General features: G+C 39.2%; 1 protein-coding gene across 4 annotated transcripts in view; it reads left to right on the forward strand.

Annotated features, from left to right (window-relative positions):
* ETV1 (ETS variant transcription factor 1) overlaps nucleotides 1–19,623 on the forward strand; it is a 67,143-nt gene extending 47,520 nt beyond the window's left edge. For 3 of the 4 annotated variants that reach the window (XM_055805932.1, XM_055805933.1, XM_055805935.1), the window contains 5 exons: nucleotides 4,671–4,737; nucleotides 7,163–7,233; nucleotides 10,293–10,462; nucleotides 14,071–14,172; nucleotides 16,741–19,623. In XM_055805932.1, the coding sequence (XP_055661907.1) occupies nucleotides 4,671–4,737; nucleotides 7,163–7,233; nucleotides 10,293–10,462; nucleotides 14,071–14,172; nucleotides 16,741–16,962 (632 nt within the window). In that variant the 3' untranslated portion in view covers nucleotides 16,963–19,623. The remainder of the gene's footprint in view (nucleotides 1–4,670; nucleotides 4,738–7,162; nucleotides 7,234–10,292; nucleotides 10,463–14,070; nucleotides 14,173–16,740) is intronic. The other variant, XM_055805934.1, reaches the window with a different exon arrangement.
* The last annotated feature ends 2,735 nt before the right edge of the window (nucleotides 19,624–22,358 follow it).

Consider the following 22,358-nt stretch of genomic DNA (forward strand, 5'->3'; position numbering starts at 1 on the left):
AGTTCTTTTAAAAGTGGTTGAACTAAAACCTGATCTACCAGCATCCGAGTTGTGAAATATGCTTAAACAATTCCTGTATAGGGAGATTGTTACTGGTTCTAGTATTTCTACCTGAATGTCTCTTTTTGGAGAGACATACAAGTTTTAATCTAAATGTGTTCTGCAGATTTACAAAATCATATGTTTCATGACCAAAAAAAACCATTTGGTATTTCTCCCTGCAAAACACACATCATGCATTTTTCTTAGTGATGCGTGGTTGCTGCCTTAGCCACTTGTTGCAATCTAGTTTGAAGAATTGCCTTTCTTACCTAAAAAACCCTGTCTGTTTTCCGGTGACTTCAGTTGCTCTTCACCCTTGAGCTGGTCAGAGCTTCTTGGTGGTGGTAAACAGCTGCTTTCCACCAGGAGGCTAAATATGTTTCAGTGGTGGGTGAAGCACTTCTTTGTAAACAGCTTGTCAGTGCTCTTAGAAATCAATGAACAGAAAAGTTACTTGCAGTGCGATTGTGATGTTTTAAGTTTGAGGACAAAAGTATGATGTGTTCTAGCTTGAACATTTTATTTTTAAAAGGCTACCTTTGTCTCTGCACTTGGTAAAAATATCTCCATTGCACCAACCACCTCTCCGTGTACCAGAGAAATGCTTGTATTGCTCAAGGAAGCGCTGTGCAAAGCTCTGCAAGGCACCCAAGCAAGGACTGGCGTACTCACAGTGTGTAACAAAGGGTCAGGCTGACATGTGAGTGAGGTGTGGGAGCTGTGTTGGTCACATACCCGAGGGGCTTGTGCGTGCCCTTCTGTGCCCGGTAGCACAAAGGGAAGGGATCTGCGTGTGCTGTATTTCTTGCCTGTGGGAAGACCAGTGGCACAGCACACTTAAGTCTGTTTGTATAGATATACCAACTCTGGATTGCTGAAATAGGAGCCAAAACCCATGTAATTACTTTTCAGACCAAAAGGGCAATTGAGGAGGATAAAATGTAAGTTAAATTAACAGGACTGGCTGAGTCCACTGCCAGTGGAGTCCCTCCAAAGTTTTTGGGAACTGCTCCTTTGGGAACAGTTCCTTTTGAGAACTGTTCTTAATAAGGCTTAGCTGGTGGTAAAGTGTAAATCAAAAAAGAGGCAGGCAAACAGTAAGAAGGCTCCAGTTTTAGTGTCATCACTTTGTTTTATACCTGTAAGGAAGTAGGCAAGTTTCACGTATGAGTTGTTTCATGAGTTTGAGTGACTTGTTAGCAGGCTGGCTGCATAAGGCAGCCGCTCGCCAGTACACTGTACCAACCACTCACCTGAGCTGCCACGGGGAGACCAAGGACAGGCAGGTGGCTCAGCTTCTTCAACCACCCTGTTCCAGATTGTACGTGCCTGCTAAGCCTTGGCCTCCCTGTCTCTCTGCAAGTGCACGTACACAGTGCAGTGCCTCTGGATTGCATTGTGCTTTGTCACATCACATGTTCATGGGTAGTGAGTGCCCTGGGTCTCCAAATCTTGATGTTGATAAAGTGAAGGAAAAAGTTAATTCAGAGTTACAGGGTAGTGTAACAATGTGTCCTTTAGTTAGGAAGGCTGTGTAAGGTCAGAAACGGGAATGGCCAAAGAATAAATCCTGGATCGGGTTTCCAGTTCCTGCTTTGCTCTGTGTCATTCAGGAGAAGACAGTTACTTTGTCCCATCGCCTGCAGAAGCTTCATCTTCCCTATGCCTCATGTGGCTAGGGATGCAGGCTGAAATTCTGTTTCTGTGCAGGGTGTGATTGTGGGTCTGAAACCTGGTCCATATCTCTGAAAAACAATTGAAAAAGAGGATTTAAGGATTCATTACCTGCTTTGAGTTATACAGGGCTGAGACAACGTAGCCCTTTAAATTCTGATATGATAATTAATGTGAAATACTTCCTTACAAAGGGACCCACTCAGTTGTCTTACTCGATAATGAAACCTAGAACCTGTGCTTGGTAAACTCAGTAGCAGATTTTTCCTGTCCTGAGGAAGTCTGGGCTTTTTCTGTATTCATGTATTTTAACTAAGGCCCAGGCAGAGGTTATTTCTAGTATTTTACTCTGTGACAGTCCCAGATGAGAAGGCATTTCTGCAGTCTCTAGATTACATGTAATTTTAAAACAACACCTACTGGGAAAAAATGGTTTCAAATCAATGTGATATAAGGACCATGTTCATTCTTTTAAGATGATTGCTATGTTGCTGTTAGCAAGAGGAGCAATGAAGAAATGACCTCTTAAGTATTCAAAATTAAGAAGCAAAGATAAGTTAATTTTTTAATGTCTCCATATTTTTAGTTAGCTTGATCTTTTTAAAGGGACTCTGCTGTTCTAGAGATGATGTACCTTTACAATATGAATTACTTCATTAAAAGTCTGAAGGAATATGCCTGTTGTGTGTCCTAAATGAAGGCGCGGTTTTCTTTTGCTAAAAGGTGATAGAATCAGTCAGCTGAGACACTTGGATCCTGCCCTTGCTTCTGTCTTATTAGTTGTCTTGAAACAATGCTTTAAGGAGAAGAAAACATATAATTGCTCTGTAATTTCTGCACTAAAATGTTTTCTTTTGAAGTAGCTCTGCTTAGCTTGTAAAAATACTTCTGGGTCTTAGTCAAGCATTTAGTACAATTTAAAACTGCAACACTAAATTTCATTGGTTGGACTTTTTATTAGATAAGGTAGAAATGAAAGCAGCAGGCAATTTAATTAGCAGTAATTTTTCTGGGCAAGTCATTACTTTGATGAACTTCAGAGCAATGTTTATGGCTCCTAATTAACCATGTTAGTCATTTGATTGAATAATCACTTTGGAAATGTTTCTACAATTTGATTAGAGTCTGACCCACTCTGATAGTCATAAATTAACTGATAGCACTTTAGGATAACAAGACTCTAGTTACTTTACGAGAAATAAACTCTTCCTTGCTGTATTCTTCAGTCCTCTGTGGACTGTTTAAGCACAAGCTAACCAGAAGATTAAGTAATGTTGGTACAAACAATGCTTGCCTTAAAAAGACTCCAGATGTTAATTATAATTGACTTAGGAGCATGGGAGATGAAACCCCAAATTGGCTAAGAACACAATTTCTGGGATGTGTGCATAATTCTTTATTCTGTACACTCTGCTGTATCACTTTGCAAGAGTGGAGTTCATGAGTCAAAAATGGTTTTGCTGCCAATACTAGTGAATTTTTACCTAAAATAGAAAATAGCATCTGTTTCAGTTTTACAACTTCCTCCTTTTTTACGTAGATTTTTCCATTCTTCTTAAAATTCAATCTACTTGTTAACATGAATGATTCCTTGCAGGTGAGCCACTACTTGCAGCCTTGACTTCTGGTCCATAGAGCTATACTTGACTCAGGTGATCGCTGAATCACTGATTCGTATCTTTGATCAGAACAGCTGCCTGAGAGGTTAGAGATTGTGCAGGCCTGAGGGGACGGCAATGAGTGTTTCAGTGAGAGTGGAGGTGATGAAGAGTTAGGCACTAGGCACGGATGTGCAAGAGAGACAGTGGACTGTTACAGGAAACTTACTGCCCTGTGTTTCACTTGTTCTGTGAAGTCAGTGTAAAACCTCATTTTCTTATCCTGCCAAGTCTTTGATACTCATCACTAGTCGGAGAACAGTGAAATTTGGAATTTCTGTCTGTAACAGTCTGAAAGAGTTGTTGAAAAATAATGTCTGGTCTTTCAACCTCCGTTTGCATCTCTTAAAGAGTTACAAGTTACTGGTAACAGATTGCATAGCTTGGGGTAGGAGTTTATCACAAGATCAAACAGACTTTGTTAAGCAAGACTTTTGATACCCAAGAAGTGGGTTAAACATGGTTTAGAAGGGCAAACATTTATGGTCTATTTCTGTTTGCAAGTCCCAGTGCACAGGATGTGGTTACTTGAGGACAGTGCAAGGCATGAGGAAAAAAATAGAAAGACCTTTAAAGAACACCATTTTCATTAGTTCTGTTTGGTTTTCCTCATTCTTCTTACAGATTTGAGTAGAGGTGGGGAAAAGCAAATAAATATCTGTATTACTTAGAATATACGCAGTAATTTTTGGGGGGAAGTGGTGTCTTTTTGTTTAAGGATGTACCAGTGGAGGGTGAAATTGACGCATCTTAATTCCTAGATTAAATGCTTAGCAATTACAGAAAATTTCATTAACCCTTCAAATCCTTAACTAGAGTCTAAAAAGCAATATCCTACTCTAAATTCATTTTGACATTCTTTGTGTTACTGCAGCGTTTATAAATCTCCAGTGTGACGGCATGCTTTTCTGTGCAGTTGATGTCAAATTAGTTACAAAGATAGAAGTACAATCACAGGGTTTAAAATGCTCGTACTGTCTTGTGTGGACTTTTTGGTCTGTGAATAGTCTAAAGTGTAATTGTCATGGAAGTCAGCTTTTAGCAAAATTAATTACAATAAGGGTTTTACTTCAGGTGCCTATGTGAGATGGGATCTTTGATCCTCATGTGATTTTCTCCTCTGCCATGCCTTGTGCATGCTGCTCTGAAGTGCTGACTCTGTGTTGACAGGTTCCCCCTCGCTGTAACTTGCATCCTTTTTTGTTGCTCTTCTGCCTGCAGCCTGTCTCATTGATAACCTGCACACTTTTAATTCCAGACAACCTTTTGATTAGCATTGTCGTCTTCTCCTTTCAGAAGTGCCTAGCTGCCATTCCATTTACATGAGGCAAGAAGGCTTCCTGGCTCACCCAAACAGAACAGAAGTTAAGTTTTCTATTATGTATCACTTTTGTATGAGAGGAATGTGGAAAATTAAAAAGCCTGGAGGGTTTTGGGGTTCACTGGTTTAATTCTGCTGCTGGGAAGACTTGCATCATCTTTCCCTTCCTAGTCTCAAGTTTCTGATGCACTGATTTTTTTTTTTTTTTTTTTTTTTGGTAGCTTCTTTTAGTGCTACAGGTTGGTCAGGATAGAAGCAATGTTATGAATTTACTCATTGTGCTTTTCAAGGCCTCTAGCAGTTGAAAGGAAGAGACGCTTAAAAATTTATCCATTTCACCATTCTGTTTAAGTGATATTTTTCCAGGTTATTTGTGTGACAGGCTCAGTTAACTGTTAAGTAATCCATTTTATATTTTAAATTCAGTGAAGGGTTTTGGCTTTTGCTGTTGTTAAAAATTTTGCAATGTGTTGATGCTGCTTAACCCCAAATTCTACAGCCGTGTGATATGTACCAAAACTCCCAGTGACCTCAGTAGGGCAAAACTTAGATCATTGTCAAAATTAGTAATTCTGAGTAAAAGTAGTTTGTATGTATTAAAAATAAGAAGGCCAACAGAACAAAATAAAAATGAATGTTGGAAGAGAGGTTGTACCATGCACTCCTGCTTGGGTGTATCTTTCTTGTCAATATGTGATTTTTTGTTTGTTTGATTAGAGTCTATTTGTTTTTCTTCCAAGGGACAAACTTCACAAATGTGAGGGAAGTTGTTTTTGAAATTGATGAAAATTCAGACAGATGTGTGAATTGGAGTCCTCTAGTAAGACTTCATTCACTAGTAAAAAGAAACAACTAGAAAGATAACAAATCTGGCTAAAAGGCCAAGTGCTTCAAGGGGTGGAATAAATTTAGAAAATAGAAATGGAAGGTAGAGTTTCACAAGGAGGGTGAAACAGGAAATGGAAATTTATAACAGTCTTGGTATATGAAATTATATGAAGTATAAAAAACTTGTCAAGGGAGGTGAAAGCCATCGGAGAAAAGTCCACGATCAGCAGGGAGGGTTAAGGTCAACAGATTTGAGGTTTAATCACAGTACAGATAGGGAAAAAACAATCTGAGCCATGTTATGTACTTGTAAGTACTTGTGAGGTGGTAAAATTGTTACGAATTATGTAGAAAAAGAAGTGATGTTCTATAAATACTTGTTTTCTGTATTTGGAATTCAGTCAACATGGTTTTGTGGAATAAAGGTCATGTCAAATCTGATTCTATTCTTTGCTGAGATTAAAAGTTTGCTTGATAAAGGTACTTGTATCATATAGTTAGGCTTTTTATGATGTTCAGTTTGCTGCTGCATTAGATTCTGATTAAGAAGTTAGCACAAAGTAGTGTCAATGAAGTACACATTAAATACATTAAGACCTGGCCAACTGACAGATCTAAAAGTGGCTGTCACTGGGCAGTCATCTCTGAATAGATTGTTTCTATTATATTTCTGCAAGAATTGATATCAGGAGTGTTGCTATTCAGTATTTTCATTAAAGATACAGGATGAAGTTAATAGATAACTTTATGGCATAAAGATAGGCAGAGTGGTAAATAACAGGCAGGACAGGTCAGTCACACAGAGCAACTTGAATTGTGTGGTAATCTGGGCACGTGAAACCAGATGAGGTTTTAATATGCTGAATGTAGACGAGGCCTATGGAACCGGGAAAGAGTTTGTTGGAAAAAATGATTTTTGAGATGGGCCCTCCTCCTCTTCAGATTCACAGTGGGAAACCAGCCCAACCAAACATTGCAACTGTATGGCAAAAAGACCTTCTGTAATATTTGTACAGTCAAAAGGAGGGTCACAGGGAGGCAGGAGAGGAGGAGATCCTGTGTCTCGCTAAGAAGCACTGGTGAGGCCGATACTGGCAATGCAGTACAGTTCTGATTAAGCAAAACATTAAAATAATACTGAAAAGTAGGGAGTGTGTATAGAAGAGAGTGCTAGAAAGAATGCAGGATTGCAGAGAATGTCTTTTAACCACAAAAATTAAATTCTACAGTATGATCTTAATTGGAGGAAACATCAGGTGAAGGGCTTCTGTGAGTGTGAGGAGGAAAAACGGGCAGGACTTTTTTAGTCTCAGAGGGAGAAGACCTGCAGGAACTAATGGTTAAAAGTCAAAGCCATGCTAGTTCAAACAGGAAATGAGACAAACATTTTGGAATAAATCATAGAGAAAAATGGGTGCGTTTTCATTTTTGCAGGTGGAGATTAACAGTCTTTTGGGAATGCACACATTAATTAAACACCCCTGTACTGAGGCCAAAATGTTGTGATTGGGCGGTGTGTAAAGGATGTGGGATATTAATCTGATTCCTCTATGACTTAGTGTTCCCTCTGGCATTAAGCCTATGATCTCTTCTTTCTCCATGCATCTTTTATATAAACACCTCTCTCTTTTTAACTTACAGGCTGTATGTATGAAAAGGGACCTAGGCAGTTTTATGATGACACTTGCGTTGTTCCAGAGAAGTTTGACGGTATGTATGACACATCTTTCTTTTTCTTGTGTGGGGAGATGAAAAAGGAAGAGATGAGGGACTTTTCTCCGTTGCTGATCAAAAAAGCTTGGTAACGTTCCAATTTAGGATTCCTTAACACACCATTTGCGGTGCACCCAACCAAAGCTGACCTTTGCCTCTTGAAACCAAAGTCTCGTCTTCAATAGGATGTCGTTCAACTTTTGCCAGTGAAAGATGCTGTATCCAGAGCTGTGGCAGAGGAGCTCAGTTCCTGTACTGTTGAGAAGTAATAGGAGGATTTCCATTGCACTGATGATCACATACCACTGCTTGTTTCAGATTTAATGAAAAGCTCTTCTTATAATTAACAAAACGGTGGAGAAAGCAGCAGCTTTGGTTTTACTGAGGATTAAGCCTCTTGTCTCGCTGTCTGTGAAGTGATGAATAGTGGGGAGTGAGTGTATAGGGCATTTTTGTGTTTGTGTCAATGTATTTGCACTAGGTTAAACATTTTACTAGTGGTTTATTTTTCAGTGGGATTGATAACAAATCAATGATCTTTTCACAACACTACCCATTACAACAGATTTTTTTCAAGAGGGATTCTGAGGTCAATTATAATAAATGACCCAAATTATCCTCAGTTACTCTGATGTAAAATCAGTTTCCTGGTGTAAGCCAGTTTATATCAGATTTATTTCATTATAGACAAAGTAGATGGACTCAGTATTTCTCGCTAGTGACTCTGTATAGCCTGCAACTTTGGGAAGTAATTTGGACACCAATTACTTACGTTTCCTAGAGTGGCTTCTCTGTGTTAGTGTATGTATTTCCAGCTTTATTTATTTTAGCAGGAAAGAGTAGATAATTTCTGATAAACTTGTGAACAGCTTTCTGACCATAGCTAAAAGTAGAGCTGGAGAACTCTTGAGGTTTTTTCTCTTGTTTGTTCTCCCCTGAGAATCACTTGCATGGATTATAAAACTGCTGCACGCCTCACATCATTTGTTGCGTTTGCTGAAAAATGGGAAACTCTAAAATGAAAGTAAGACAAAGTATTACACATTCCTAATGGAAGTATTATGTGCATTTCAGAGTTGGTAAGGAATAGGAAGAAATAAATAAGAGTATTTTAAATAATGATAGATGTAACCGAAGATTGCTCAGTCCAGTATTGCATTGTCACTGGATTGGCATGTTCACTGAAAGGGTGATTTATTTAAAGTCTACTTTATGCCCAGCTTTGGAATGTACACTAACCCACCCACCCCACCCCACCCCACTCCCCCCTTTTTTTCAAATCACATTGTGTCAGGGCTTTTTCTTCCCTCAAAATGACTGTGGACCTGATCTGTTTTCAGTACCACCAGCAAATTCATATTTACATTTCTTGGAATAGGTCAGACCCTGTACTGAAGAAGTTAAAACTCTTCAGGAGTAGGGATTGTCTGTGTCTTTCTTGAAAATCCTTTTTGTTTGTTTGGGTTATGTACAGGGAAGGAATTGAAAATGGAGAAGAAACACAAATAAAGTAAAAGAAATAAATGTTTGGAAATATTTGTGTTGCAGTCTGTTGCTATCTTCTATGACTGTCCATTCAGAGAACACCTTGTACTCTAGAAGATTGATGTTGTGATACAAATAGGTGGGTTTATACTGCTAGCATGATGACTTTTGAGGAAAAAATAGCAGATGTGTCATCATGTTTTGGTCAGTAAAGCAAAAGCGGAGTAAGACCAGGACTAGTCTTGATGTTTCAGAAGTAGATTCTCAGCTGCTTCATTTGAAATCGAAGATCGGCACAGGCGAAGAATTTGATCCTCTCTAATACTGTACTTGGTATTTGCACATTGCTCAGCTATCATTAAAAGAAAAATCCTGTCCTTGAAAAAGAAGGCCTTTCAGGACTGGAACTTGAACCTCACATAAACTAAAAAGCCTTGTGTTGATTTATTTGTTTTCCACAGCTATTGACTCAATTTTCTTTCCTGATTACAAAAGGAAATGCTCCATTTTTAATATTATTATTCTTACTTTCACTACACAGAGCCGTTCTGTAATGGCAATCAGAGCATCCTAATGTTGTGGTTGAATGTAAAGTCCTGGCTTTCCATACTTAACAGGTCGTGCTGCTTATTGGAGGGTATTGCTGTTCTGGTAGTTGAAATGAGGAATTTTACCAGCATATTAAGGATGGCTGTCATAGTGTGGAGAAAGAAATACTCTCTGCTTCAGCATCAGACCTCTCAGCTGTTGTTGTTTGCATGCGTTGTTTAGTATGAATATAATTTAAAAACAACAGAGACACAGTATGGGTATAGCAAGATGTTTTTTTCATTGGCAGTTTGTGGAACAGCTAGCAGAATATTATTATTTATTATTGTTGTTTTTTAGAAGCTTCCTCTGGACTTGAAATTTTAGAAAAATTAACTTACTGCTTTTCAGGGGGAATACTAATCCTGTATGTAGATATGAATAAAAGTAATATGTGATTATATGCAAGTCCAGTATGCCACAGAGGAACTTGCGTATCTGCAGGATTTGCATACCTATACATAAAGCACATGCTGTTTAAGTCCAAGTCAAATACTTTGTCAAATTTTCCTTAGAAGCATTTGCATGCAAAAGAAGTTTCACTCAATAGGGTTTTGCAGCTTTATGAAGCGTACATTACATTTCCAAAACTGGGGCTTGTGCGAAGTATAGTACACAAATGCAGTTCTCCAGGCATCAGAGTTGCTTACAAAAATAGTTCATGCTCTTGCAAATGGAGGATATTAAAAAATGGTTTGCAAGCGAGATTTGCATGGATCAGAAGTAAATGGGGATAGGGTTAGAGAGGCTTCCATAAATTATGACTGAATTTAGGTACTTCTTTAGTATATTAATATGTTATTGTAAGAGTGTTTGCAATTAACAGCATTCAGGGGAATGTTGCATTTGTGGGTCGCTGGGTAGTAACAGTTCTTTCTCTCTGTTTTATTAGCCCTAATGATTGCTTTCGTGGTTAATCTAACAAACTAAGTGATGATGCTGTTTACGCACTGCTCATCTAACATTGTCACTATTCTGTGCAGGTGACGTCAAACAGGAGCCAGGCATGTACCGTGAGGGACCCACGTATCAACGGCGAGGCTCGCTTCAGCTGTGGCAGTTCTTGGTAGCTCTTCTTGATGACCCGTCAAACTCTCACTTCATAGCATGGACTGGCCGAGGCATGGAATTCAAGCTGATTGAACCAGAGGAGGTGGGTTAGACAGGCAGCATGCCCTGACATTTACTGCCCTGTCCTGCAAATTTAATAGTGTTCCTTTGGACTTAGGCCTTGTTTTCCTTCAGTATTTTGCTTCAGTAGCCCTTTAGGAGGGTGACAGAAAGGACTGGCAAGGGAAGTGCTTCAGTTAGGATAGAGGTGTGGTTAAGCATAGACTTGATTCCTGGTCCCACAAAATAATAAAAATACTGCAAGTACTAGAATTACAAAATAGTCTGCATTAATTGTGGGGCCTGGATTTTTCAGAACGACTTCATGAATAGAGGTGTGTTCCAAAATCCTTTGAAAACTTTTCCCTGAATATTCTTTCAATACCAAATATTTTTCAGCATGAAGATGTGGGAACTTGGAACTTTTAGGCTGTAGAGCTAAAGACCCCAAGTCTGACAGGTGGCAGGGGAGGAGATTAAGGTTGTTAAGCCATAAAATCCCATCAAAATGATACAACTCCCCTACTTTTTAGTCTTCTTCAGAGTCTTCCTGCTTATCTGTATCATTAGATTGTTTAGTGCACACTTAGATCCTAGGTTTGCAAACACTCATGCATGTGCACAGCTCTCATGAACCTTGAAGGACTCATGGGGTAGATAAAATTACTTGTATTCATGAATGTTTGCTGAAGCATAACTTGGTTCACTTGTGTGATAAACAGGAATAAATTGAATGTTTTATTATGTAAACTTTTTTTGGACTAGGTAACATTATATAATCTATCGTGTGTTCTAAACAGCCATGGAAGCTGTTGGGAAAATCTGGTGTGCGTGAATTTTATTGTAATACTGATGTGGGTGATTTGATTAGGTTGTCAAAAAGCAGTATTATTCTTGTTTAATTTTTGCCCCTTGGACAGGTTTGGGTAAATAGAGGAGACTGCAGCAAATTTTCCCTCAGGGTCCCCACTGAGTTGAGTTAGGGCTGAGTAGGAAGACTCGGGGGTGTAAGGCTGCTTCTGCGTTCCACCAGCTATTTCTGCTGTTCGCCATCCATCTGCTGGCATAAGCAATCTGAAAGCTTTCTTGCATTTAAGTTACATCGTCTGCCAGCAGCCCAAAGGGGATGGCAGAGTATTTGGGGATGGTGACAGGACTGATGTCCCTTTCCTTCCTGACGTGGTCTGGCTGGGGGACGGGTTGCTTCAAGGATTTGTGCGCTGGTAAGAACAAAGAAGACTTTGTCCAAGCATTACCTCTACTACTGATAGTCACCGTGGCAGATCCTGGTATTGTGCATCTGAGGATTTGACCACAGAACAGTCTTAGTGGACTTGATACCAAAACTTTGCTGGCAAGCCTGATGATTCAGCAAGCTACATGGACTTCTTAGTTGTGTTATCTAGCCTAGAGCTGAGTGAAATCTCTGGAAAGGCTTGTTTGATTTTGATGAATGAGGTATCTAATTTTTCCCACTGCTCCAGTCTCGGTGGGTTTTTTTACCCTCTTGTTTTGTCTTTAAAGAATGCCCAAAGTTTTTCAGAATTGAAGAAATTGAAAAATACTTTCCAGCAGATGGTGCAAAAACTTTATAGATTTTATTAGCTGAGGAAGGGAAAGTAGCAAAACAAAACCCTAAAGTTTTCCTTACTGAGTAATTCCCTGAAGAACTGGATTTTCTGATTTAACTTAACCAGATCATCTGCTTGTCTGAATTTGTAGCAGTTGCTTTATGTTTTTGAGCAACACTGCATCCAAGATCTGAAGGAGGTAGGCTACTGAAAACTTAGCTTGCTCCTGTGTGCTCTTAGGAAGTACAGAGGAGCCTAAGTTGTTTTCATACTAATGTCATGGGTCTGACATAAACTGGCGATTAAAATAAGAATAGCCTATGGGAAATTGCACACTTCCGTTGGTTGCCAAGTTTAAACTGAAGTCAGAGAGCTTGTTGGTTCAGCTGTGGCAGATTAGGATGTCAATGGCATGACTTTCAGATCCCATCTCTTTCTGGAGCTTTATGCCCTTGTAGAAAGGGTGACAACAAAAATGTACGTATATCAGTTCCTTGAGCACCATAGTTCATTCAGAAAGTAGGTAACTGTGAACTGTCAAAGCTAAGAATTGGGCATAGGCTCATTGATGCTGCCTTGTTAGAGGGACCGTAACCTTCAGCAGGAAGGTGGGATGGAAGGCTAGAAGCCTAAATCCCTTCAACGGAGCAAGACTTGGTAAGTCCTGTGCAGTTCAGGGACAGGAAGACTCGCTTAACAAGACTTCTTCTGGAGCTGCTTGCTTATTTAGGAATGTCAAAATACTACACAATATAGCATATTGTCAACCATTATCTGGTTGTTATCTCTGTTGTGTATTTATTTGTTACGCAACCCTGTTATCTTGGGGACTTTTAGGACTATAATTAATGCAGAAAAAAACTTGGCAAGAATGAACAAAGAGTGATGTGAGCATGTGTTACAAAGATAAATAGGTGAATCGAGGTTACACATTAGGCCAGATCTACAGCTGGAATAAATTTACATGATTGGAGGTATGTTTCAATACACCTATAAAATAGCTGAAGTTAGAGAGCCATGATAATGTACATAAGCCTGAAAAGCTGCACCACTGAAAGGAAATAATGCCTTCAAAATAAATCTTAAAAATTATTGTCCAGATGGAGATCAAAGTAGTGGATTTTGCTGTTGGTACTTAGTCCCCTTCAATTCTCAGTGCTGCGTGTCATCTATGGTTTTAATCAAAAGGCTCCAGACACCTATGGGAAAGTTTCATAGAGCACTCTGCAGAGAAGCTGCTCAGCTACTCTCTTTTCCAGAGCTGTATGCATATGCACCTCAAACATTTTTATGAAATGTGCTTTAAAGAGTTCATAAGCTCTGAGGTTTTTTCCCTCTGGTGACATGATAGTCATTTGTACAGCCAGTAATTGAAATGTCACCAACAGTTGATTATAATTTCAGGTGGGGAATAAGCAGTTAAGCTCTTTAAACAAAAGGTCTCTTTATCCAGTACTACCTTTGGCAATAAAACGGGAAGCGTAAAGGCAAGTAGAAATTGTAAGTCAGAGCAGAAGGCATATTGTTACCTATGGAATAGCTTCACCAGTTGCTTGCAACTCCCCTTTTTATTACTATTTTTTAAGGCAGATTATACAACTGCAACCATGAACTTTCTGTCCCATTCTTCATACTACCATATAGTTCTTCCAAACAATTACCTGGCCTCCTCTGATAATTCCTTTTCTTTGCTGAAGTGATATTTAAGTCTGGGAGTTGTCTTCTGACTTGTACCTCCTAATAATCTCAGCGTTGCTGTCTTTCCAAGTACAGTCTGTATTAGTCATCTTTTTGTATGCTTTATTTTCCTGTAGTAAAAAACGAAGAAAGAAAAAAAAACACCTTAACCCTCCACTGCATTTTTAAATAATTAAGTCTGCTTCAAATTTAATGGATGACTGTGTGTCCAATTAAAAGTCATAGTAGTACATGGGAAATTCAGGTCATGGCAACATTTTCTCTTGTTTATTAATTGCACCTGCAGGGTTCCTTCTCTTCCATCCCCAAATAAAGTATCTGATGATAAGATCTGCTTGTTAAGTGCATTTAACAAATCAATGCTAATCCATTTTTGTGGCAGGTGGCACGTCGCTGGGGGATTCAGAAAAATAGGCCAGCTATGAACTATGATAAACTTAGCCGATCACTTCGCTATTACTATGAAAAGGGAATCATGCAAAAGGTGAGTAGCTAGTTTTGTATTAGATTTCACTAGTGTATTGCAAGGAGTACTTGTAACTCTATTGCTTAAGTAGGTTTTTCATCTACTTAGGCAAACACTAAGCTTTTTCACCTACCCTGTCCAGCATATGCATCAAGATACTTTTTTCTGTGTAAAAAAATACCTGTGGTATTAGTTCACACAATGCATGTCATCATTGTAAGGAAAGAGGTAACATTCAAAAATATCCAAAAGAGTTTCCTGGTACCTGGGAAAGGCAAACAGAGTACAGTATGAATAATGTTTTGTAGATCTAAATTAGCTGCCCAGCGCTTGGCTTCTTTGGTAAGTACACAACAGGGGAGAAAAACGATACCTATTAACATACCAAATACTTTAATATTTTACCAATAGTGGTGTTGTAATACGATTTTAAGTGGAATTTAATAATTTATAATAGGCTGAATTATGAGAAACATTTAAAAATAATTTATATATAACAGCCTGGTCTTGCTGACAGTATTCAGCCCATCCTTCTACTGTGTCTTGCTGATTTAAATGTATGTTTTTAAGTCTTGCTGGGCAGTACTATGTAGATAGACTGAGAAATCAACAGGAGAGAGCTGTCTGCTGCATCTACAAAACTGGCAGGTGTGGTCAAAGATCATAACGAACACCTTGTGCTGTAAAACTTGTTCCATATCTTTTCACATTAGTTTTGTGACCTGTGGTGACTAATATGTTTAAACCTGCCTTTTGCCAGTTCCATGAATGGAAACAATGCTCTTGGCTCAAGTTACTGGACAACTTTTCTGGTAGTTTTTGTGAAGTCTCTGTTTAGAGCTGCCTGTTAACAAGTTCTCTTGCTTTGATTATGGCATCGTTGTAGTGCTCTCTTCTTTTCACTATCCAGGAGTCAACTTGGACAACAGTCTGGGCTAGCATAGGCTCACGGTACTTGAGTAGCACAGTGCCTCATCCATTTCTGTGTGTCACGTAACTGTGCATTGAGTCTTTGTGGACTGTAGATTGGGTCTGGTCCGGGAGAAGCAGAAGTGCTTGATTTTGCTGGGTGGTGCTTCAGGCAGAGGAGTTGCTGGTTGCAGGTTACAGCTTAGCTGCATAGTCAGTTGTGGCAGCACCGTTCAAAGGCAGCATGGAGGCAACAGTAAGTATCAGAGTGAAATAAGTTGAAAAGGTGAGAATGGGAATTCTATAAGGCTGGTAATGCTGCCCAACCCACACATCCATTTAGAAGGGAAAATTTAGAAATACTATCAACAGCTAGCTTGCTGCCTCTTAAACTACTACTTATTAACTACAAGATTGTATTTAACGCACATTTTAAAAGCTAGTTTGGATGCTTATTTTTCTGACATAGCAATGTTTCAGGTTTGCCCTAGGATCACCCTATCTTGCCATTTAGTATATGTTGAAAAACTAGTGGTGGTCGTAGATTGATAGCAGGTTTCTTTACTGCAAGGTTTGTATGCACATTTTTTTCCCCTTTTAAGTTAGGCAATGGTAAAACGGGTTATACAAATGCCCAGTTTCTGAATGCAGCCTTCAGTCATGTCTGAGCTGACATGAATTTGTTGAAAAAAAAAATTCTACTGCAGATATACCCTCAACCAAAAATTTGCATTATTTGTAGAATAAATAAGCTGAAAATTTGAGGAGGTGCTTCACACTATTTTGCATCCATAGGAATAGACTTAAGTTTGCAACACTTTTGCCACCTTCATTGACTTACTTCCAGTGCCTTGCCAGCTGGCATTACAAGAAGCAGACAATCCAGTCTTTATTTTAAAATAATTTTAATAAGCCATGAGTGTGCAACATAGTTCAAATTTTTTTAAATAAGGAGCTTGAAAAGACACTACATAGACTTTTTTTTTTTTTTTTAAGTAAAACAACAGTTCTGTATTGGTTTTATCATTCTTTAGCTTTTAGGAAGATGAAGAGCAGACATTCAGTGCTATTTCTGAATAAGCAAAAACATTAGGATCTTTGGACAGGTTGCCCCCCCATAAGCAAATCCAAATGTCCCAGCTTTGCATGAGCAATTGCTAAGTACATATTAGCCTACGTATTTGCTTACGCTGTCCCTGTACAATCAGCATGCACTATTAATTTAAGTGCTTTTATACGTAAGTATGAATCAATCTGCATTTAGGGAGATTCAGATCTCTATTGTGCAATGTGATTCTTTCCTCCATGTCACACATAAAGTGTTGGACTTCGTCATTTTATTTTGCCACTGTTGTGACAATTTGTTTACATTTCCATTTCCCAGTAAGAACAGCTCCATTTGTGGCGAAGTGTAGGAAACGATTGCAAACAAATGTTTAGAAGTACAATACCTAGTCCCTCTTCCAACTGGATATTACATGTGGCAAAACCAAGGGTGTTATGCACAGTCTGCTTCTGCAGATTCCTGCTTTCTAGGCTAGGTCATTGCCTTACCAGTTCTGCCATTGCATTATTAATTATGTAACAAAGGTGAGTTCTTCACAAGACTGTTGAACGTGGGCTTGCAAAACCTTGAGGCCTTACGCTGCATCTTTTTCTCCCTTCTGTTGTCCTAAGGTGGCTGGAGAAAGATATGTCTACAAGTTTGTTTGCGACCCTGAAGCGCTTTTCTCCATGGCTTTTCCAGACAACCAGCGTCCCTTACTGAAGACTGACATGGAGCGCCACATCAATGAGGAGGACACTGTGCCTCTGTCCCACTTTGATGAGAGCATGGTCTACATGCAGGACGGTGGCTGCTGCAACACCCACCCCTATAACGAAGGCTATGTCTATTAACAACAGTGACAGTGAAGGGGATGTTTTCCCCCTCCCTTGGGCTTCTCCTCTTTCACAAGACCCAGAGGAAAGCTGAACCGACTTCAGTTTGTTTTTTAAATAGTACACTAAAAGGGGCTTTTCCTGTTGCATTACTCCTATGGTCTGCCATGGACAGTGCACTTTATTTGAAAGGGGAGGGTTGGAACCTAAACGTTATTCTGTGTAACAGGAGGAAAAGGGTGGGTTTGCTTTTTACTTAAGTTTGGGAAGGGAACATACAGGTTTTAAGTACAAAAAAAGCTATATCATGTCTGTTTTGTTTCATATCAGCATAAGATATTGTACATTTTCTCTGGGTATCCATAGTACAGTTAATTCTTATTGTGCAAAATAACCACTTGATGATGATATCAGCACAGCATGCCTAGGGCATTTGTTTCTTGCCATTCTTAATTGTCTTTCTGCAGTTACAAAGGAGAAAGAAAGCATATACCACAGCATTTAATTTAGAAGCTTGCACGGCAGACCTTGCACCTTGCCTCTGAAAACAACCAGATCTCACAAGAGTTTTTCCTTTTTTTTCTTCTTGTCTTTTTTTTTTTTCTTTCAGTATGGCCTACAAAAAAATCCTATTTAATTACTGAATGACAGAGTGGCGACAGAGTGGCCATAAGTACAGTGACCAAGCAGCAAAATCCCAGACTTCAGACTGCAAGCTGCATGCTGTATCTGGTGCCACGTTGCTATGCATATATGTCCCATCCTATGGCTTAGACCTTTCAAGATCCATTTGAGGGTAGTAATTACATGTGGTAGGCTTTCTGATGATCATGTCAGCATTAAATACAGGATCATGATTGGGAGGGAGAAAACATTTTGTATCCTTCCATTTCCTTTGGTACATAAATAAGTTATTTAATCAATAGGAATTAACTGTACTAAGTCACATATCTAATAATGCTGTTTAGACACAGCAAGCACTCCTTGAGAAAAATATCCAATACACTAAATAGGTACTTTAGTAATTTTTAGACACGGTACCCATTAATATGCATTTAAACCTTTTACTGCTGTGTTATGTTGATAACATATATAAATACTAGATAATGCTAATGCTTCTGCTGCTGTCTTTTTCTGTAATATTCTCTTTGATGCTGAATTTACTATGACCATTTATAAGCAATGCTGTAACTACAGGTAGCATTTCAGGACAAAATAGATGACTTGAACCATTTATTGCTTAGAAAATAGCTTACGCCATAGCTGTGCTATAAGCAGCTTTTATGCGCATCCACAAATGACTAGTAAGCTTCAGCTCGCTGAGGAAAGCTCTGCAGAACCTTTTGTAATTTTCAGTGGAACGGAGACTTAGACGAACTGTCAAGGAATACCATGAAGTCGCTGTATGACGTTGTAGTGCTGGCACTGATGTTACCAATCAACTTGTTGTGGACGCTAAATGTAAATGTGATCAGATACGCTCAGAAGACAATTTAAATTTTGAGGGGTTGGGGGGGTTTGTTATTTTTCCAAATTGTTTTCTTTTTTGAGAGGGGTAATCTTGAACACAAGCCACACATGCTATTCTACATGTAAAACAAACAAACAAAAAATAACCCTGACAAAACCCTAAAAGTTCTAAATATTTATGAGCACCTTTTCTGAAATGTAGTATTTCCTAGTTTGAAGGGAAAGAGCGGGGGTAAGATCTGGATTTCTTTTTGTGCCCAGTGAAATTTAAATAGGTGCTATATGGAGTACCTCATTTTCCTGTATTCCTGAGAAGCAGGAGGAAAATGAGTGCATAAACATAAAACAACAAGTAGAATTTTCATCATAATGGATGGATTTCAAAGACAATCCTAGGTGGTTGGTTAATTTTCTATCCTGTCAGTTAAGAAAGTAGTTAAGCTATGAATATTTTAATATGCAGTTAATCAAAGGTAAGAAACGGTGGTCACTAGAAACCACAGGTGCATAGAAAAAATTGGGTAGGTATTCAGTTTACTCAGATCCATAAGACAACATATTTTATGGGAGTTTATATATGCCTTAATATGTCACCTGTCATCTGTAAGTCTCAATGGCACTTAAATTTTTGGTAATCCCAGAATCAGAAGTCTAAAATTGCAGAATTGGCAAAAAGGAAAGGGAAAAGGTTGAGTGAAATTGTTTTAAAAATGTGGTTTCCATTGAAATAAGGTTCAAATGAAACATGCTTTGATCAAAAGTTCTTGGATTGGTTTTGGTTCTTTAATGTCAGCATGGAGCGCCTCTTGCCTGTGGCAGGATGTGGGTATTTGGGAAAGGGGTTGGACAAAAAAGTAAAAAAAAAAAAAAAAAAAAAGGAAAAAAAAAAAAGGAGAGGAAAAAGTGCATCAAATGTGTAATATTTAAGAAGAAATATATATATATGTCTGTATATGGTAGTGACTCACTGAACAAAGCAAGCAATCAGACCAACATTACATGATCTCTCAGCAGAAGATACAAGTCTTTCACTGAACTGATTAACCCTTTTAAAAATGTACCTAAGAAGTTTATTTAAAATCTGTTTTTATTCTACTTTTTTGTTCTTTGGGTTTTTTCTTTCTTTTTTTTGTTTTTTGTTTTGTTTTTTGTTTTGGTTTGTTTGGGGTTTTCAGGTAGAATAATAAATCTGGCAGATGATTTCTGCAAGGTTGTTGTGTATTGGATTCCTAACCATTTGGACTGGAGAGGCCGCTGCAGTAAGTTTCTTCTTTTGAAAGAGGAGATGATGGTCTGTTCCCAGTGCTTAGAATGGCTTCCTGCAAAATGTTAGGAAAAAAAAAACCAAAACACCCAAACAAAAACAAGTGAGGAGCGTGTGCAGTTAATGTGTACATATATATGAGTTGTAGCCAGGAGTTAAGATTTCCAGAGTGTCGTATTTGACTGACGAAGGAGGATGGCCCATGTACATTTAGAGAAAGATTGATTCCAACTAAAAACGCTGGCACGTTTTCACAGGGCATCTTAATACCCTACTGAATTTGAATGCGGGGTGTTTGGGGCTGGGGTGGGGGTGGTATATTTTCTTCTGGTTGGGTGGATGGGTGGGGTTTTTTTATTGTTTTCAAGCTGTGTCACAAGTGGAAGAAAACGCAGGCCTCAACTCTGATTTCAGGAAAAGCTGTAATGAAGTTAGCTTGTGCATGTTTGCTTGTGTGTCTTTTTGCTGGCCAGAGCAGTGGGCAGCCCAGGGTAGTGCTAACCTGAAGCAAATGTGGGAGGCATCCCTGTGGGATGCACAGGCTGTGGCTGTAGGTGCTCGGGTTTCCTCTGCCGTGACGGCTCAGTTGCACCGGTAGCTGAGCGGAGGTGAAATTAGATAAGGACTTGGCAGATCCCCTCAGAATCCATTTGAGAGGGTTAAGATTACAGGCTTAGGGCAACACAGAAATTCTGCTGTAGGGATATGACTTTCCATGACAGAGAGCCTAAGCCTTTTCTCCAAGGTCACACCAGGCTTAACTTCCCACACACCAACTACAGTGCAAATCTTGATGTTTCATATGTCGTCAGACCAAATCTGCCTGCTTACTTACAGTTGACTGCTGTGATAACTAAGGGAAATGGGATACAAGAACATTAAGGATCATTTTCTACAGTTATTCCCCCTAAAGAGCCCTTTACTCAGAATCTGTCCATCTTTGGGATTCTCTGGTACCTGGCACCCCAGGGAGTAGTGCTTAAGAATTTTACTGCCCTTGACATCTGGCTGGTTTGGGCTGCAAGTTCATCTTCGCAGGACAATATTGTCTAGTAAATATTTTTGCCTTGTTTGTGGGGTTTTTGTTTGGTTTTTTTTTAAGAGCAGGTAATGGATTAGTGTGTGCAAAGGGTATTACAAGGAAATCTTTGAATTGTTAATGGCTGTACTTTCTCCTCAGAAGACCGTTAGCTTCATTTCATGTACTAGAGGTAACAGCACCCATGAACAGCCCTATTCAGTGCTTGAATTAATAGCACAGAGGACTTTCCCAAATAATCTTTAAAGATGTTTTGGGAGTCTTAATTAACATGGCATCTTACACTCTTAAGAATCATCGCTCTGAAATACCCCGCTTGGATGTAGCTGTGAAAGCCTAGGAGATAAATTTCTCAGTTTGCGTTGCTGGTTATTGGGGATTTTGTTGTTGTTGCTGTGTGTGGTTTGTTTTGTGGTTTGTTGGGCTTCTTTTAAAGCAGAGGCTACTCTGCTGGGAAAGGAGGGAGCAGCTGGGAGCAGGTGCCTGCACCTCAGAAACTCCAAGTCCCCTGCATTTTGCTAAGATACAGGCTGAGAACTGGAGCATCTGCAGGAGATAGTGGAGCCCTAACCTCCATGTTCTTCCGCGGAAGAGGGAACGGAGTGCATAGTCTCCTGTTGCTTCTGCTTACTGGACTGGTAATCTCTGGCAGGGCAGGGAGACGGAAAGCTAGGGGTCATAGCATTTTAAAACTACGATTACCCACAGGATGTCTGTCATCCCTAAGAATCATAAATGCACCAGCAAAGTGCTGTACCTTACCACCCAGCTTTCGTGACTGCGTAGGTAGATAAAGTTAACTTCATCTTTTACTTCAGGAGGTTGAAATAGTGGTTTCCCTCTTGAACACCAATTTAATTTCTGTGGGAAGGAAATATCTGTGCCATCTTCTTATGTAATAATATGAAAATGCCTATGAAGAGTGTCTTTGACATTTTCCCAAGGAACTATTTTTGTGTGAAAATGACACAACATCACCAAAAGAAGTGGTAAATAAACTCCAAGAAGGTATACATACAGCGTGTTCTCCAAAACTGTAGCATTATTTGACCTAGAAATGTATCACGTCTTTAATACTGCTGCAGTATTATCCTTGTTGCGTACTCCATTGGACTGACCTCAAAAATACACAGCCTGCAGTTTGTTTTAGGTTTGATTTTGGGGTTTTTTCAGTGTGCTTCCCTGCTGTTAGTAAAGGTTACAGGAAGGTGGCCCTGAGTCAGGGTCACAATCAAACGTTTTTATACCTGGTAAACCGTAATTCTGTCTTTGCTCTTGCAAAGCTCAGTGAGCATCTCTGCCCATGTCCACACTTTTTAGTTGCATGGTAGAGAGGTGATTATGGCTCTTGGAGTTGGTTTGGTGGAGGGTTTTTATGTTAGTTCATGAGTAGTTCTGATGTGTTCTGTTTCAGAAGAAATGTCTCTGTACTTTTTCCGCACTCCAGGTAACCAGGTAGATGCTTGGGGTGCAGAGCAGCACTTTTTCTGTGTAATCCACACTACAAGCTGTGGCAGTTCCTTCCCGCTGCCCTAAAAAGGGGAAGAGTAGAGGAGATTTCACTGTTTTGTTTCCACCTCCCCTCTGTGATAGGACCCGGCTGATCTACTTGAAGACAGACTAAGCCAATTCTTTATTCAC

Source organism: Falco peregrinus, chromosome 5 (assembly GCF_023634155.1).
Source record: "Falco peregrinus isolate bFalPer1 chromosome 5, bFalPer1.pri, whole genome shotgun sequence".
NCBI lineage: Eukaryota > Metazoa > Chordata > Aves > Falconiformes > Falconidae > Falco > Falco peregrinus.